The following is a 17,360-nucleotide window of genomic DNA, read 5'->3' on the forward strand; positions in this document are numbered from 1 at the left end:
ACTCCACCCAGAAAGAAAAGACCCAGTGAAAAATAACTTGAGGTTCATAACGAAATTTTCAGGGCAGTCATCACAACTACGCAAAATACTACACAAACATTGGCACGTACTATTAACTGATGCCAACTTGGAAAAACACCTTAATATCACACCACAGATCACATTTCAAAAATGTAACTCTCTAAGAGATGAATTAAGCCCCAGCCTTATAACCACCAAACAGACGAAGGCCAATGTGACTGTGGGAGGTTTCACAAGGTGTAGAAAATGCAAGGCTTGCCGGAACAGTTCTGATTGTAAAGTCCTATCGATTGCAGGCACAGATAAGAAACTAACCATCAGAAAGAAACTTAATTGCAATACCATGTATTGTGTGTATGCCCTTCTGTGTCCATGCAACAAGGCCTATATAGGCAGTACGATCAAATGTGCCAAGAATAGAGTTCTCGAGCATATAAGAGCGATCAGGCATAACAACAAACAGTACCCTGTTGCTCGTCATTTTTATGATCAACATTTTCAAAATGAAAACTTGTTAAGAATGGTTGTCATTGATGATATCCCTGTCAGCATTCGTGGGGGGGACCGCAAATTGGCACTCCGAAAGCTTGAGTCCAAATACATAATTGACATGGAAACTATGATGCCACAGGGACTGAACTCGAGCGAAGAATTGTCAATTCATCTGCATTGATAGATACTAGCATAATGATGTATATATGCAATATATACCCTGTCAGTGAATTTTGAAATCTAATAATAGTTTCTAGCATAATACATCATTTGTGCTGTTGTAAACTGCTACCTTTTAGAATGACTTTTTGATATTGTTATTATTTATTTTCAGGTATATGCACGTTTGTGGTGATGGTGATACATGCCAACTGAAACATTCGAGACCAAACAAAATTATGAGACTACACATCTTATACTTAAGATTATGCCCACTGGGGCGTCAGTTTTTGATTTTGTTTTGTAAATATGGGACATGCCCTGCAACTACAATAACCCAATACTATGCTGCCCACTAGGACGAGCTTGTGTCATTTCCTAGTATCATGGAACTCGAGCAGACCCATTGTACAGTTATATTTGTAATTGAATTTTGAAACATGTACTTAGGAGCTCGAGTGAATACAAACTACATTTTAGGATTGGGTGATGTTATCTGTGCCCACTTGGGCGGGATCTGACTGTGTGTCACGTAGCAAAACACTCTTTGCAGTTCAATGATATATTGACTTTGATGGTATTTCTTTGACTATTATCCTTTTATTTTGGAAAACTTTTACATTTTAGATAAGCTGTATCAAATACCTGCACTACTTAAATGTATAAAAATGCATTGATATATGTTTATTGTGTGAGGTCTCTATTGACTAGGTCAAAATGGCGAAATCACATTTTGTTTACTGACACTAGGGTGTAGTCCGTCTTCTTTGTTCACTTAATGACGTATATTTAAATGTGTGCATTTGTTTTGCTTCTGTAGCGTGACCAAGCCGAAAGGTGAAACGCGTTGCTGTGCAGTCCGATTAAATATACTGCAAACCGAGTAAGGTGTCCGTGTTGTTCTTCCTGGAGCTGGGGGAGTGCGGAGTAATATATATATATATATATATATATATTTGGATAATTTTTATAGCTTAAGTGAAACACTCATTTAAAAATGTATAATGGGCTCTAAACTTTAATGTCATGTTAGATTGGTAGTCTAAGAATATCAGACCTGAATGAGCCACAAGTGAAGTGACAACTGGTAAACAAAAGAGCACTTTAGCTGCTCATCACTTGATGAATTGTAGTAGGCCCCTCACCTACCTCGGTTTTTGTTTTATTGTCTCCAAAGCACAGGTGTTGAAGGTAGGCTGCTGCATTTGCTTGAACAGATGGAAAGTGATGCTGAAGCATATGAATGACTTCAGGCAGTTCTGGGTCACGCCATGCAAACTCTCTGTAAAATGACAAACCAGTGACTTCAACATTTTGCAAAAATGCCTATAAATGTAACGTTTCACATTTATGGAATTCCAAAAGTTACAACTTGCTATAAACAAACAAATATCTGCTAACCACACTTCTAATGTAAACTCTTTACCATTGCGATTTTGAAAAACGTTTGGCTGAAAACCATACTGACCAATGTGTGCCTCGCGTCAGCAGTCAGATTTGGGAAGAGCTCAAACCCCCAAAACGAATTGGGAGGTAACATTTGGTAGCACTTATGCAGCATACTTTACCTAAATCATTGCTTCCAGACTAGTCCAATAGGAGTAAAAAGAGGATTCAATGAGATGTAATGGCGAGAATGGCAGACACGAAGGGCAGTTGGGGAGTAGCGGGCAAAACCAGTAGGAGACAGATACACACATTGTTCTCCTTAAAATCCTTCCATTAGGGAGTATTGTCTTGTGCATTTAGATACCCGAAACTGTTAGGCTCCCCAGCTCCAAGAGAGATCTGATCTGTCTGGGGCATGGTTCCCTATACTGAGAGAGAACTGCATTAGGTTCTGGTTAGGATCAAGGAGGCCATGTCCATGCATTTAGATAAATGTTTCTCTAAGACACCCTTAAAGCACACTATCCCTTCTAGGACCACACCAGACATCAAAGAAAGGAGAGCCTCTGCTTTTACATTCACCTCTTCTCCCCTAAAGTGTGTTCTGGTCCGGCTGCCAACAGACACTGAGCTTTAGGGTGCTTTAAAGTACTTCCTACTTTTTTTGACATTAGCTAAGACACAGATGCAGCTTTTCATTAAAAAGCTTTGTTACAAGGTGACACTTCCTCAATGCTGAATATTGCTAATCTTTTCTGCTCCCCTTAGACTAGAAGAACAAAGAACTTTCACCAACAGAGATGGAGTCCAGTCCATGATCAAGGCAGCTCCAACTGGACTCGCGGTGACTGCAATTTGCTCGCTGGCCCAGTAGGCTGCACTTCAGGATGAACAAGTCACAGATAATTGCTCGCAGCCAAAACAATTTTCTGCGCCCAGAACAAGTCATGGCACCAACAGTCCTCTGCCTTTGGGCAAACCCTACAGCCTATCTATAACAGGAAATTCCAACAAATCTGCAGGAGCCAAGGCTGCGCAGCTCACCAGCACATACGCAGGTTTCGTACTAACATTGAGTTAAAGGGGACTTGAGCTCACTAAATACTGTTGTGCTCTATTTAGGTTCCCCTCTTCATCAAGGGGCACCTTTAACATTTAAAGCTACAGCACATATTTGAGAACATGTCCTCTCCTGTCCATCTGAGTAACATCGTTTCCAATGTGCTCTGAAGGATGGGGAAAAGTAGCAAAGTGCACTAACAGCATTAACCAATATCATACAGCTTGTGACAGATATTCTGCAAAAGCATGTGGCTAATTGTATTCATACTAATGAGCAAGCAATGTACCTGCAAATATGGAATAGCAAGTCTTGTGTTGTATGCATGTGACAATGTTTGACTTGTGCTGAATATTGACCAGTAAAAAAGAAAAAAACAGCCAACTAATGTAAATAAGTAGCACCTCCATCTAACTGCTACTAGTATTACTCTGGCCAAGCTTTATTGGGCAAATTACAGACTTTTCCTCAGGCATGATCATAAACAACCTTAGGGCAAGCAGATACTTCGAGATGTCGGGGAGGAGGCCAGAAGGGACTCACTTTGAGACCCAAGGCTAAATGCTTAGTTTTAGGGGTCAATAGCACAATTGTTCAAAATAATATTGTATTACAATTCTGAGACATAACTAACACCACGCATGTCAGAGTGAAAAAAAACATGATTGGTCAGGATAATGTGAATTTGACAAACAGAGGCAAAGGTATATCTGCAGACAACAAATTAAAAAAAAATCCACAATTTTTTACACCGTTATTTGGCGAGTCTTGATGTCAACCTGAAGGAGAAGCACATCATTTGAGTCCAGGTGAGTACAAGAGATCCTGCTCTTCGAATTAACAAAGCGAGTTTGAGACCTGGAATGTTTACTGGAAGACTCAGAGACATTTGTTGAGCACGGTGAACCATGAGAGGACAAGACACAATTGCCACTGGAATACTGGTAATTTATTTACATTTTAAACAAGGCTTCCAGAAGGCTTTGTATTTTTGTGGAAGAAATGGCAGACGTGCAACTTCCCACACGACAGAATTAAATTGTAGACTATTACAATTAGCAAAGCGATGGTAACAACACAGAAACATTTAACCCCTTGGCTGCGGGGGCTATTCCGCCGCAGTGCTAAGGGGGAGGGGGGGCCGCGCAGCGCTCCCGTACTCGTGACGGCACCGCTGCGTCACGAGCCTCGGGTGGGCTGTGCTTGTGACGGAACGGTTCCGTCACGGCCCCGCCCGCTCATCAGAACGCTCAGCGCAGGCGCGGCGAGCGGGCCCTGACGGAACCGTTCCGTCACCAGCACAGCCCACCCGAGGCTCGTGACGGAACGGTTCCGTCACGAGCACGCAACAGGTTAAAACTGCTAAGCAATCTCCACACAGATAAACCGAGTGTGACAACTAAGGAACTTGTAGATAACAGAGAAGCACAGAAAACTCATAGATGACAGAGAAAGAAAGGGGACTCATAGATAACAAAGACACAGACAACCTGCAAGTTATAAATTACACTATTTAAATAGCAACAATTAAGAGATTTGCACTTTTAGGATCAGGTGGCTGAGATGTTTTCTGGATGGGGCATGCTGCAAAAGCAGGCAAGCCCTCAGCAATCTGTAAATCTGTGGGAAGCTTTTGCATGTAGCGTCCCTCCCACACACACATATGTGCTCCTGTTATAGGCAGGAGTACATGCCTTTCCAGAGTGGGAAAGGGGAGTGAACACTACTAAATTTGATGGGAGTGTAGGCGTAGGTGGCTTCTCCGCAGAAAAAAAATATCTTTCATGAGGATAAAAAAAATCATAAAATCATGATGAATGTCCAAAAGCACAGCATTAACTGTCACAGGTTCCCTGGAGTACTCCCAGAAACCCTTGTAAATTATCAAAAAGTCGGAAAATTAAAACAGGGCTATTTGTGGAAAGATTAAACAGTGACCACAAACCCATTGAAACACGCTTCAGTCAGAATGGCTTAAACATTGATTTTAATCGAGCTGAGAGAAACCGCTGCAGCTCAAGTAACCCACTAAATAACTGACCTTGTGTGGCCAATCAGAGGTCATGATGAAACACACCGATTTAAAATTAAAAACTGGATCCCTTCCCAGTTGCCAACTGGGATGAAAGTTAAGACAAACATACGCTTGTACATTACAACTCCTTAATATCAGATTAACACCACAAACGGCAAACCACCCATCTAGGGACCAAGATATGCACAGGAGTTCAGAAGAGGTACAATGTCACTTGCACAAGGCCAGGTTAATATCTTCAATAATCCAGTCCACATAGGGCAGTTTTGGATCATTGAAGGCTTTACCGTAAAACATCGTTTTACCGGAGTAGGGCTCATAGAAGCAGACTCTACCGTCCTCTCACTGGCTGGACTATAGGCCTTTCACCATTCAGGCTTTGGATTAAAACTTTTCTTACCTATTCACTAACTATTGCACTCTGAAGCTAGGGCCTGGTGGCATTCAGCGCTCCACAACACCCCGCCCCCCACATTACATAAATAAATAAACAGATAAATGGCTAGGTGGGCGACTTACAGGGCTAATGTATTCAGATAAACATTGGTTCCTCGTGTCATCCTTTGTCTATGGTGGAACAATGTTTCCCAGTTAACTCGACCCATTTAATTTAACACATTAATTTCGCATCACATCACTGTGATGCGATTTGAAATTTGAAAATATATTCCAGCCATAATATTGAGTTCATAATATTGACAGCCACAATATTGTGAAGATGTAGGTATATTTAAAAAGCAACCGATATATACTATTCTTGATTCCACATGCTGTGTGTGTGTATAGCTTATTAATATCAATAAACTGAGAAGATAGCCATATAAAGTTAGGCATAAATGTACTATTCTTAACGCCGCATTCTTAACGCCGCATCTTGGCCAAGTGATATTGCGACATACTACCATTCATTCATTTACCCTCACAGCAAATAGCCACGAGTTGGGGATGTGACAAAGGCAATGACAAACGTCACTGAGCTCGCAGAGGAGTGAAGCCAGAAACTACAGATAGAGTACTGACTGAACTACAGATAGAGTACTGACTGCTGAGAAAGTGAGAAGGGTATTATAACCTGATCACAGACTCCTCTCCTGCCAGTGTCCTTCACACTGTGAGCAGATAAGGGAACTGAGGCACAGGGACATGGAGTGAATACTGGTACCACACAACATGATCAAGTGGGCTAGATTTACAACACACTTGAAAGTAAGTTCCTGTAACGTGAGAGCTTGTAACTCACTCACTCTTCGTAGGGATGTAAGGGCCACTAAAAAGCGGTCTTTAGTGTGAGCATTTGTAATGTAGCCTTGAGTAATGGTTCAAAAGGTGCCTCCGTCAATTGTGTGAGCACAATATTTACATTTCATGTGGGAGCCAGCATACTCTTTGAAGGTGCAATTCTTTTCGATCCTTCTAAGAACCGCTTGATGACAGGTAATGTGAAGAAACTTCTATGTGACCTCTTGTGTATTCCACTATTGCAGCTAAATGAACCTTTGAAGAACCATAGCACAGCTTACAATCTAGAAGGTGTGTTAAGTACTTCAGCACTGCTCTTTCTCTAGAGATCCTTTTTAATAATCCTTCTTTCAGACACCAGAGTGAGTTTCTTTTTCATTTAGTTATATAACACTGTCTAGTTGTTGGTCTTCTTGTCTCTCTTAAGATCGCCATTGTCTTTTCCGGTAACCTTAGGTGTCCAAATTCTAAGTGTTCAGTAGCCATGCTGCCAGGCTTAAAGACTGTGCTTCTGGGTGGAGCACCCTTCCTTCTTGCATTGACTACAGTAGTTGCCTCATTGGAAGTTTGTGAAACCTCCCCTGTGATAGTGCTATTATTTCTGAGACCCTTGTGTCTTGCCCACTGGTTGCAACTAGTATCGGGGTAATGCTGCTGTGTATTTGTTGATCACCCTGTGAAGTGGTGGTACTGGGGGAAGGCGTATGCAAATTTCCTGAACCAACCTATCGATAGTGCATTACCCATGGACTGTTGGCATTGTTGTTTGGAGGCAAAACATTGGCATTTCACACTCTGATGTGTTGCAAACAGATCTATTTCTGGTGTTCCACATCTTTGAATTTTTTGTGTGAGTAGTTTATAATTCAGTTCCCACTTGTGAGACCATGACGCTTGTCTGCTCAGTCTGTCTGCTTCGACATTGCCCTTCCCTGGCAGGTGGAGCGCTAAAATGATCATCTTCCTTTGAATAGCCAGGATCCACATCTCTTGTGCTAGTCTTGACAGTGGTAGAGACTGTGTCCCTCCCGGTTTCTTTATATAAATTATGGTGGTTGTGTTGTCCGTCTGGATCGATACTGATTTTTCCCATATCTCTTTGTGAAATTCTAGGAATACTGCCTTTAGCTCTAGGATGTTGATGTGTTGTACTGCATCCTAGTCCTTTCAGACTCCCCCAACTTGTTCATGTGTGCCCCCATCCCATCTGTGAGGCATCTGTTGTTATGGTGATAGTTGGGAGTTGGTTGTGTAAATGTTCTTCTTTGTGTTACTGTGAGCTGTTCTACCACGCTATCTCTTCCTCCATCCTTTGCGTGACAATCACCAGAGCTTCCAAACTCCCTGCTATTTGTGACCATTCATTTTGTAGCCATTCTTGAAATGGTCTCATGTAGAGTCTCGTGTTTGGTATTAACGGGCTGCAAGAAGCCATCATTCCTAGCAGCTTCCCCACTGTCCTCACTGTCAGAACTTTACCCTTCTGATTCAACTGTATCTCCTTCAATAGTTCTTTTCTTGCTGGGGAATATTTTCCTGTCTATCTAAGTTATTCTGCCCCCCAAGAACATCATCTTCTGTTCTTGTGAGGACTTCTCCATGTGTAATGATTATACAAGCTGATATAGCATTACTACTTACTACATGTGCTCTTTGCATTTCTTGTATGAGTTTACCCTTACCAGCCAGTCAGCCAGGTAGGGATAAGCGTGTATCCCCTGACTTCGCAGGTGTGCCGCTACTGTTGCTAGACACTTTGTGAATACTCTTGCTGCAGATTTTTCTCCAAAATCCAGTACTTTGAACTGGTAGTGTTTTTTGTCTACCACAAATCTGAGGAATTTCTTCTGGCTTGCGTTCATTGGCATGTATAAATAAGTGTCTTTTAAACCTATTGCTGCCATGCTGGCGATGCTACATTTCCTCTACATAGCTATTCTCGTCAGGAAATGCTACGTCTAAAACCCCGTAGATCAGGGTGTACGCACTCTCTTGAACCAGACAACCTACTCCTTCCTTTACGCTGTGGTTGTCTCCATAATGCCAGGCCTTCTGATTCTCTACCCTATTCATTTTCTGGGCACTTTGGCGCTACTGGGCCTACAAATGCGATCGCAGAAGGTATCCTGGTTAATGCCCGTTCCCTTGTTAAAAACAAGATAATGTTTAGGGAAATGGTTTTAGATAGGAAACCGACCCTAGTGTTCATTACTGAAACTTGGGCCAAAGACTCATCTGGCCCTGATCTAACTGAAGCGGTCCCTGAAGGATACTGTTTGGTTAGACTTGATAGACAGGGTCGAGTGGGAGGTGGTATAGCGATTCTTCATAAAGACCACCTTCAATGTCACACCATACCTATTTCTGATTTCCCGGACTCTTTCCAAGCTCTCCATTTTACCATAAAGGAAGCACAGTGCCCTTTTTTCCATGGAATTCTATTATATCGACCACCAGGCCCACGGACTGATTTCACTTTTCAACTCCTCCAGGCCTTGGAACCATACTTTGGTCGAGAAAACTTTTCCATCTTGGGTGATTTTAATTATCATTTAGAAAGACAGGATATTCCTGACACTTCAGGACTTATTGAGGCCCTGGCTTCCTGTGGGCTAACGCAGCAAGTCAGTGGGGCCACGCATCGGGCAGGTCATACGCTGGACGGCATCTTTTCGAATGACTGTCGTTTAACCACTAAGGATCCGGTACATCTATCTTGGTCCGATCACCTCGCAGTTCCATTCCATCTGGAATATCTTCTGAGCGATGGAAGTAAAAAAGGGAATCATGCAATGGTTATGGCTAGAAACCTTAGGGATATTAGCAGCCATTCTTTTGCGCCGTGGACTGCTAGCCTTTCTATCAAAGGCATGGACAATGTACAGACCGCAGTTGGTCATTTTGAACAGGTTGTCACCGAAGCTATGAATGAGCTAGCTCCTATACAGACCCGACGTCAAGCAAGGAAGAGACCTTCTGCTCCGTGGTTCTCCGACTCCCTTAGGCTCCTCAGGCAAGAGGTGAGGAGGAAGGAGAGGCTCTGGCATTCTAGTTGGGACTTTAAGAATAAAGAAGCCCACAAACTCCTTGTCAGGAAATATAAAGCCGAGATTGTGCAGGCTAAACAAGATTACTTTGTCACCCTGACAACCTCGCTCTCCTCTCCGAAGGAACTTTTCAAAATTGTCGACTCGTTAGTCGCCTTACAAACCCCTGACCCTGTCATTCCTTCGCAGGATTTATGTGATAGGATTGCCTCATTCTTCCACACTAAAATATTGGATATTCACCTAGCCCTTGAGAAACAAAGAGCTTGCCTTAGTGTGCCTACTGCCCTGGTCCAGCCAAATGTATCCACCCCCGATGCTTCCCCTCTGGCCACCCTGGACTCCTTCCCACCTCTAGAACTGCAGGATCTTGAAGTCCTGCTTAATAAGATCAAATCCGGTTCCCCTCTGGATACTTGCCCTTTGAAAATCATCAAGCAGTGCAGGGAGTCCCTCTTACCACCACTGCTAGAAATTATGAACCTAGCAATAAGAGATGGTGTCTTCCCCTTGGAATGGAAGAAAGCAGTAGTAAAACCGCTGCTAAAGAAGACCTCCCTTGATCCAGAAGTCCTGAAAAACTTCCGACCTATCTCGCTGCTTCCTGCCCCTGCGAAGATGCTTGAGGTACACCTGAATAAGCATCTCGCCGCTTTTGTGGAAAGCTCGGGCTGTCTTGACTCGTCCCAGCATGGATTCAGGAGGGAACATAGCACCGAGTCGGCCCTCACTGTCGTGCTCGATAACATCCGCTCGACAGTGGATAGAGGCCAGACCACCCTCCTGGTCCTGCTTGATCTAACTGCGGCCTTTGATACCCTCTCTCCCTCAGTTCTTTCATCTCGTCTGAGGGATGTGGGGGTGAAGGGCGCAGCTCTGGATCTCCTGACTTCCTTCCTTATTGGGAGGGAACAGAGAGTCAAGATGGGTGAGTTTCTATCTCCATCCCGACCTGTGCTATGTGGGGTCCCACAAGGGTCGGCTCTTAGTCCGACCCTATTCAACATCTATGTGACCCCACTGGCCAGATTAATAAGAACTTTCGGGATGGAGGTAGTTTCCTATGCTGATGACACCCAAATACTCGTCTCTCTCTCCCATTCAGATGTGCAGACCGTCTCCAAATTTAGATCATGTATGGAGGCGGTTGGTCACTGGATGATTCAGAACTCTCTCAAACTGAATGGGGAGAAGACTGAGGTGATGGTGTTTGGTGGGAACGAAAACATCTGGTCCTCCAGTTGGTGGCCTGACTCGTTGGGAGTGTGTCCTTCCCCCACTATATCTGCAAAAAATCTTGGGGTGATGGTGGATTCTGCCCTGGACATGGGCAGACAGGTGAGTAGGACTGTTTCCACCTGTTGGGGCCTTATCCATACCCTGCGAAGGATTAGGAAATATCTTTCTGCACAGTCCAGAAAACAAATAGCTGTCGCGCTCATTGGGTCTCGCCTGGACTACTGCAATGCGCTGTATGCGGGGCTTAATAAGACCCTCCTGCAGCGCTTGCAGGTAGTCCAGAATGCCGCGGCCAGATTTGTCCTGGATGTTCCCAGACGCTCATCGGCTACCTTGGCCAGAAAAACGTTGCACTGGCTCCCTGTAGAGTACCGAGTGCGTTTTAAGGTCCTGTGCATGACATACAGAGCCATTGCAAGAAACTGTGACTCTGGAGTGGGTTCTATCATCTCCCACTACATCCCTGGAAGGAACTTGCGTTCCTCCGGGAAATTGCTCCTATCAGTCCCTCGTGTGCGAAGAGCAAAATGGGGTGGCAGGGCTTTTTCCACTTTAGCACCCAAATGGTGGAACGATCTCCCTTTGGACCTTAGGTCCCTACCCTCCCTGCAGGCATTCCGCGGTGCCTTAAAGACCCGCCTCTTTCTGAAAGCCTATGTGTAATGATGATTGACCCAGATTTCTGATATTATTGTTAGGCGCCTTGATACCTGCGGGTTATTGTTTTGCGCAATATAAATTTTTATCATCATCATCATCATCATGTAATCCCTAACTTGTATTTGACCCATTTACTCTTGGAATTAGGAAATATGTTGTGTAGTTTTTCTTGTTTCTTTCCAGTCTTGGCACTTACCCTATAGCATCTTTTTTTTTTTTTTATAAATCTTTTTATTATTTTAAAACAAGAAGAAGAAATAGACACATCCGGCGCCATACATTCATACACAATAACGGATTGGATAGTTATTTTGACAGGATAGACTTGGAGCAACAGGAGGATCCCTGAGGCGCCTGTGTTGATAAGTTCAAATCAGCTATTTCGACAGTACAATCAACTGACAATTTAGGCACAAACCATCCAATCCCGCCCACATCATAAAAACAGGATAATAGAAGAAGCAAGGCCACCGGACATTGGAATTTAAAAATTTTCAGGATATGTCACCAATTATTTAAAAAGGGGAAAGACCAAGTGAGAATAAGGAAAGAGAAATGAAGAAAAGGACACACAAGAAAATAATACTCATCCCCCCACCCTGCACCCCTGCATATGGCTGTCGCCCAACCCCAACTAGCAGCGTGCCTGTCGCCCAACTAACTAGGTTCCAAAGAAGGAAAAAAAGAGAGAAACATGGGGGAGGGCATATCCGTATAGGCTCCCAGCCCTTTTCCTCCCCTGCCAGAGATCGGCACCCCCTATAATGAAAATACAAGTGTATCAGAGACCAAAATTGAAGAAAATTAGGGGGAGCCACAATACACCGCCCAGCCTCACGTAAGTCAGACAGTTGCAGTTCGAACATCCAATTGAGCCAAATCAATCGCCCCGATCAATCGATCTCAGCCTTGACCCCTCCGGACCAACTCGCGAACCCCTCCCAGCGAGACCAATATGCCAACAAGAGAGTCAAAGAGGAAAAGGAATCCAAGAGAAATCAGTTTGTTACTTCTAGCAGTCAATGAGTCCACGGGAACTTCAGCTACACAGGAAAGCACCCTCATGGATGAATAATCCCACTGTAGTCTTTCCCTCAATCGTTCAGTCACCAAGGAAGGAATGGACGAAGAGAAATTGGAAGAGCAGTCAACAACAAAAGTCTCCGGGAGGGGCACGTCAATCGATACATCCGAAGTCAACAATGATGGAAGGCTTATCGATATGTTCATGTCCTCGGGAATACAGTTCTCCAAAGCACCAAACGAGGGTTTTGACTCTTTTTGCCTCACTGGGTCCTCGCACAGAATCAAAATGGCTTTCGCTTGAATCGCAGCTGGCTGTTGTTCCAGTAGTGGAGCAGGGTCCGGTACCCCAGACACCATCTCAGATAGGCCCATATCTATTTTGTGAATCAGGGCATCCATATACAAATGAAATGCCCCGAGCGCTGCCAGTACTGACCTAAGCGATGGTTCATGCTCCGTTCGGTCCATTATCTTTCGCCCAGTATCAATCATAATCACATCTCCCGGTGAATCCGGTATCTCCGGGGGAACAAACAGGACCATGAAAGGGCAGCGTCGGAGGGTGACTGTTCGTTATATGCGGCAGTAATCCGCCCGTCGACTCCGTAGGCAAATCCCCGAGCCCCCGAACCCGGGCGGGAACCAAACCCCGGGACCGGGACCAAACCCCACAGTCGATATCGTATCAAGTCACTCCTCCCTCGATGTTGAGTGGGCAAATGAGCGCCGACAAATCCGGGCGAAAAAAGGAACCTCCACTTCAATGGACCGGACCCTGCTGGAATCACTCAGCCGATGTTGTTGAACTACAACCCGGCCATGCAGATACTCGAGACCCCGGCTTCCCCGCTGGACTAGGCCGCAAACTTAAACTCGACGCAACTCCGTCAAACAAGCCGATCAAAAGTTCAGGATTATACCATCAGAGGGCGGAACAGGTCATCTACACTGAGGTGGGGCGTTAAAACAGGATAATGGACAGGATCATCTGGCAGGATACGGAGGTCGGCGGAGCCTGGAGCCTAAGCAGCCATCTTGTTTGCCAGCGTAGCTCCTCCCTCCCTATAGCCTCTTTTGACATCATTTCTTCTACCTCCTTGAGTAGATGGGGTGTTTCCTCCTTTAAATGCGGCCTTTTTCCTGGTCCTTTGCATGGAGGTGTATTGTTTAATTCTATGCAATATCCAAATTGCATTCGTTTTAAAACCCATTTGTCTTTCATGATCTTTCTCCATTCCTGGAATAAATATTTTATTCTGCCCCTTACTGGTATGGAGTGTTCTTGATGACCTATTCTTGTCCCCTTATGTATTTGTACTCTTACTGCTGCACTCTTAGATGATTGATGAGTTTCCCTTGTGAACTCTGACAAGTCATTACTTGCTGGGGGACCCCTTTTGTGGGTGTCCCCTTCTACATGGTCTTCTGTAAAAGGACTGTCTCCCCTGCTGGTACTGGCCACTTTGGGTTTGCTGTTGTTGACATGTCCGACTACCTGCCTCAAAATAACGGTTGATCGGTCTGATGGGGTGTGCCTGTATGGAAGGAGCCCCTTCTTGGAGGTCTTAGTGAAGGTACTGTTCCCCTGTGCATATTGCCCATGAACTGTAAAACCCCATTGACTTCGCACTTTCATTGTCTTTTTTCAACTGATTCAGAGTCTCGTCAACTGCACTCCCAAATACTAGTTTCCAACTGGATGGTGCATTTAGTATGTTAGCTCGCACTTTAAAACCTTCAATTCTTAACCAGACAGGACGTCTTTCTGTTATACCTATAATTATCTGTCTGCTTGACGTTTCTGCTACATCCAATGTACATTTTAAGCAGGTATTGATGTTTTTGCCATTATCCACCAGGTGTGCTGCCCTCTTTTGGTACTGCTCTGGGAGAGGTTTAATTAATTCTCCTACTTTCTCCCAATGTTGGTAGGCGTGACTGTTAAGCAGTGCATTGGAATTTGCAATATGCCACTGGTTTGCAGCACTCCTTTCAATCTTTCGCCCCATGAAATCCATTCTCTTACTCGACTTACCCAGAGGAGGCCCCACTGTACTTGGGATGTTGGCTCTCTTCCTACTAGTAGATGCTTATGATTGAATTTGCAGGAACTGCTCCCTTTATGTAACTTGGATCCTTAGAAGAATGTTTATACTTCTTCTTTGACCTAGGAGTGACCACTTTACATGTTGCTGGTTCTTTAAAAGCCTACTTTCTTTGGTCCAAAGCACTTGGGAGCATAGGTAAAAATGTGTTCCTTGATTGTGTAAGCAGAAGAGTTTTATAGTAGAAAACAGGATTGTTGTTACTCCTCTTCCAACTGTACCAAATATCTATCTGCTGCCTTCCTTATTACCTAGTTATAAATTCCAATATCAGGTGGTGAGGGTCTTGAAGGATAATTGTCTACCCCTTCTTCTGGTGTGTCTGTTTCCAGATTCCGCCATTGTGGGTCTTGGTATTCTGAAGCCTCAGAACCCTGGAAGATTTGCTCTTCCTCCTCCTCAGAAGATTTCTTCTTCTTGGAGTTCACAAGTTATAGGCGGGCTCTATTTCCTTGAGTCCATCGAGCCCATGATTCTTCCTTGTCGAAGACTTACTTGGGATTTAACATTTCTTGAGGCTTTCTTTGAAGTCTTTCTTCTTTTGCATGATCTGGCCTTTTTGGCCGACTCCTCTTTCTCGATTTCAGATGACTGCTGTTGGGTGTCGAGATTATCACGTGTTCTCTTCGATTCAGACTCCTTTGAAGACACGTGTTCAGCAAACTGCGTTGTTCTGTTTCCGACCGCTCCTTTTTCGACGTTGATGGCGCTTTCCCTTGACCGTTCTTAGACTTCTTTGATTTTTAGGGGTCTTTACCACTGCAGTGTACTTTTTGTAGGATCGAAGGGTACTCTAGTATCTGGTTTTGCTTGAGGTCGTCGAGTGCTTCGATGCCGATGCAGCCTTTTAAGATTTAGAGTCCGATTTTTATGACTCAGGTGGGCTCTTCAAGGACGATGTGTCTCCTACCTCTGCTCTATAAGTCTTCTTGCCCCCTTGGTCAAGTCCACGATCTGGATGTTGGCCTCTGCATCCATTTCTGGGTCTTCAGCGATGTTCTTCCTTTTTGTCGCTGGAGCGGCCCAAATCTCTTAGAGATGGAGTAGGATGTTGGCCTGGCATTGTATGTTGGGCTATTCCCTGTCGCTGTTTTACGCTCAGAGCCTTGTTTGGATGAACACTGAACAAGCATTGCAATCTCCACTATGATGATCTACCAGCAGGCAGAGATAGAAGACCGGGGGCTGGTCCTTTTTTGCAAACCTATGGTGGCAGTTTTTGCAAAACTGGAATGGTGTCTTCTCCATCACCAAGTACAGGGGACCCTCTGAATGTGCATTTTCGAGAACGGTCTTTGAAGATACCTTGTCTTGCTCCCAGAACTTCTCTGACACTTTCTTTTGAGATCTTCTTCCCTCCGGTGGACCTTTGGTGCCTTTTTTCCGGCAACTTTTTCCTTAGATTGTTGGAGCCTTCTGCATGCATCAAGATCCAACGGCAGAAAAAAAGAATCTAAAGATGGTGACCAAAGGTGAGAGCTTCCGGAGGAAGCACAACGAAATCACAAGGGGCACCAAATGGGGGTACGTCAACGCCTACCAACAACAATAGACAATAATAGTAGAAGGTCAAGTTTTTTTAGGATAATTCCAGACCCAAACACTCAATGGCAGAAAAATGCACTGCATGTGAATCTAGAAAAATATTCACGCTACAAACCCCATCTACCTCTCCTACTGCTTGTTGACTTTATGCTGGTCTTTATCCTTGTATAGATCTTCACAGTCTTTTGGCTAGGTTTGTACTATAGAAATGCAACATACATACATACATGGGCATGCTATATACTTATAATAAATACAATATGTAATTGCATATAATTCTCCAAGCTTCCCCTCCTTTTGTTAACTGGATCACCATGGCATGTGCAGTTGTAACTGTCCCCACATAGACCTCGGATGCCTACAAGGACTAAGCTGTCCAGTCTTGTCGTCTTGTGCGGCGCCTGCTGTACCCACTTTGTCATCTTCCGACTCCTTCGTGAGAGGCTACAGCCTTGCTAGCATAACATATCTCTCCCTTTACATAAATGTCATCCTGCTAGAAGTGAGGCCAGGTGGGCTATAGGGGTTGAAGTAGGACCTTTATATGGGATTACACCCATGTAACACACTAATACAAGTGAGTATGCTTTTCCTATTATGGGCTTGTTCTGATGTCAGAATGGGCCTCTAACAAGAAAATAATTTATACACGTAATCGGGCGATCACTCCTCACAAATTAGAATACTATTTGTATACGAATGATCTTCCTAGATGTTTGGAACAGGCCATTGACAGTGATAAAAATACGCTCAGAAGACAAAATGTACTTCCTACAGCTCAGTAACTTAGTCTTTCACCACAGTTCTTAGTCACTGTGAGTGAATCAGCATTGATAAAAAAGCTACTAGTTTTCCTTTCCAAAATGTAAACACACGCCTTATCTCATCACCTAATGTATGTGTTATATGCATACCTATCACGCCATAGTCACTCGCTGCTAAAGTATACCGTGCAAAGTCAACCAGGCATGGATCAGTGGCAAGACTCAAGTTCTTACTGGCTATTGCTGCAAAAGGACTGATGAAAGATAGTATTGAAAAATAAAGGCAATGGGGTGTACCATGCATGTAGCTCATTTAACTCTTTACCAAACCAGTTCTCACGTTGGCATTCTCACTCAAAACAACACGTTGTCAACACTGCAAACATATGAGAATGCTATAGAAGGGGCCTGTGTGTGAAATGGAAAAACAAAAACTACAAGTGAAAGCACAGGGAGTTAACTAATCCTTCACAATGACATAAAAGAACAGCACAGGCTGGTTACAGTAGTGCAACAAATGTCGAGCAGTACCATATTCTGCAGCCCCGACAGGAAACAGATATTTTACACTTGCCCCAG

At 44.0% G+C, this 17,360-nt stretch overlaps 1 protein-coding gene across 4 annotated transcripts in view; it reads right to left on the bottom strand.

The window, feature by feature from the left end:
• The window catches only part of PKP4 (plakophilin 4), a 771,376-nt gene that overhangs the window by 208,908 nt on the left and 545,108 nt on the right, over window positions 1-17,360 (bottom strand). For all 4 annotated transcript variants that reach the window (XM_078681704.1, XM_078681705.1, XM_078681703.1 and 1 more), the window contains one exon: window positions 1,822-1,954. In XM_078681704.1, coding sequence (XP_078537830.1) covers window positions 1,822-1,954 — 133 coding nt within the window. The remainder of the gene's footprint in view (window positions 1-1,821; window positions 1,955-17,360) is intronic.

Source organism: Lissotriton helveticus, chromosome 3_1, assembly GCF_964261635.1.
Source record: "Lissotriton helveticus chromosome 3_1, aLisHel1.1, whole genome shotgun sequence".
Lineage (NCBI taxonomy): Eukaryota > Metazoa > Chordata > Amphibia > Caudata > Salamandridae > Lissotriton > Lissotriton helveticus.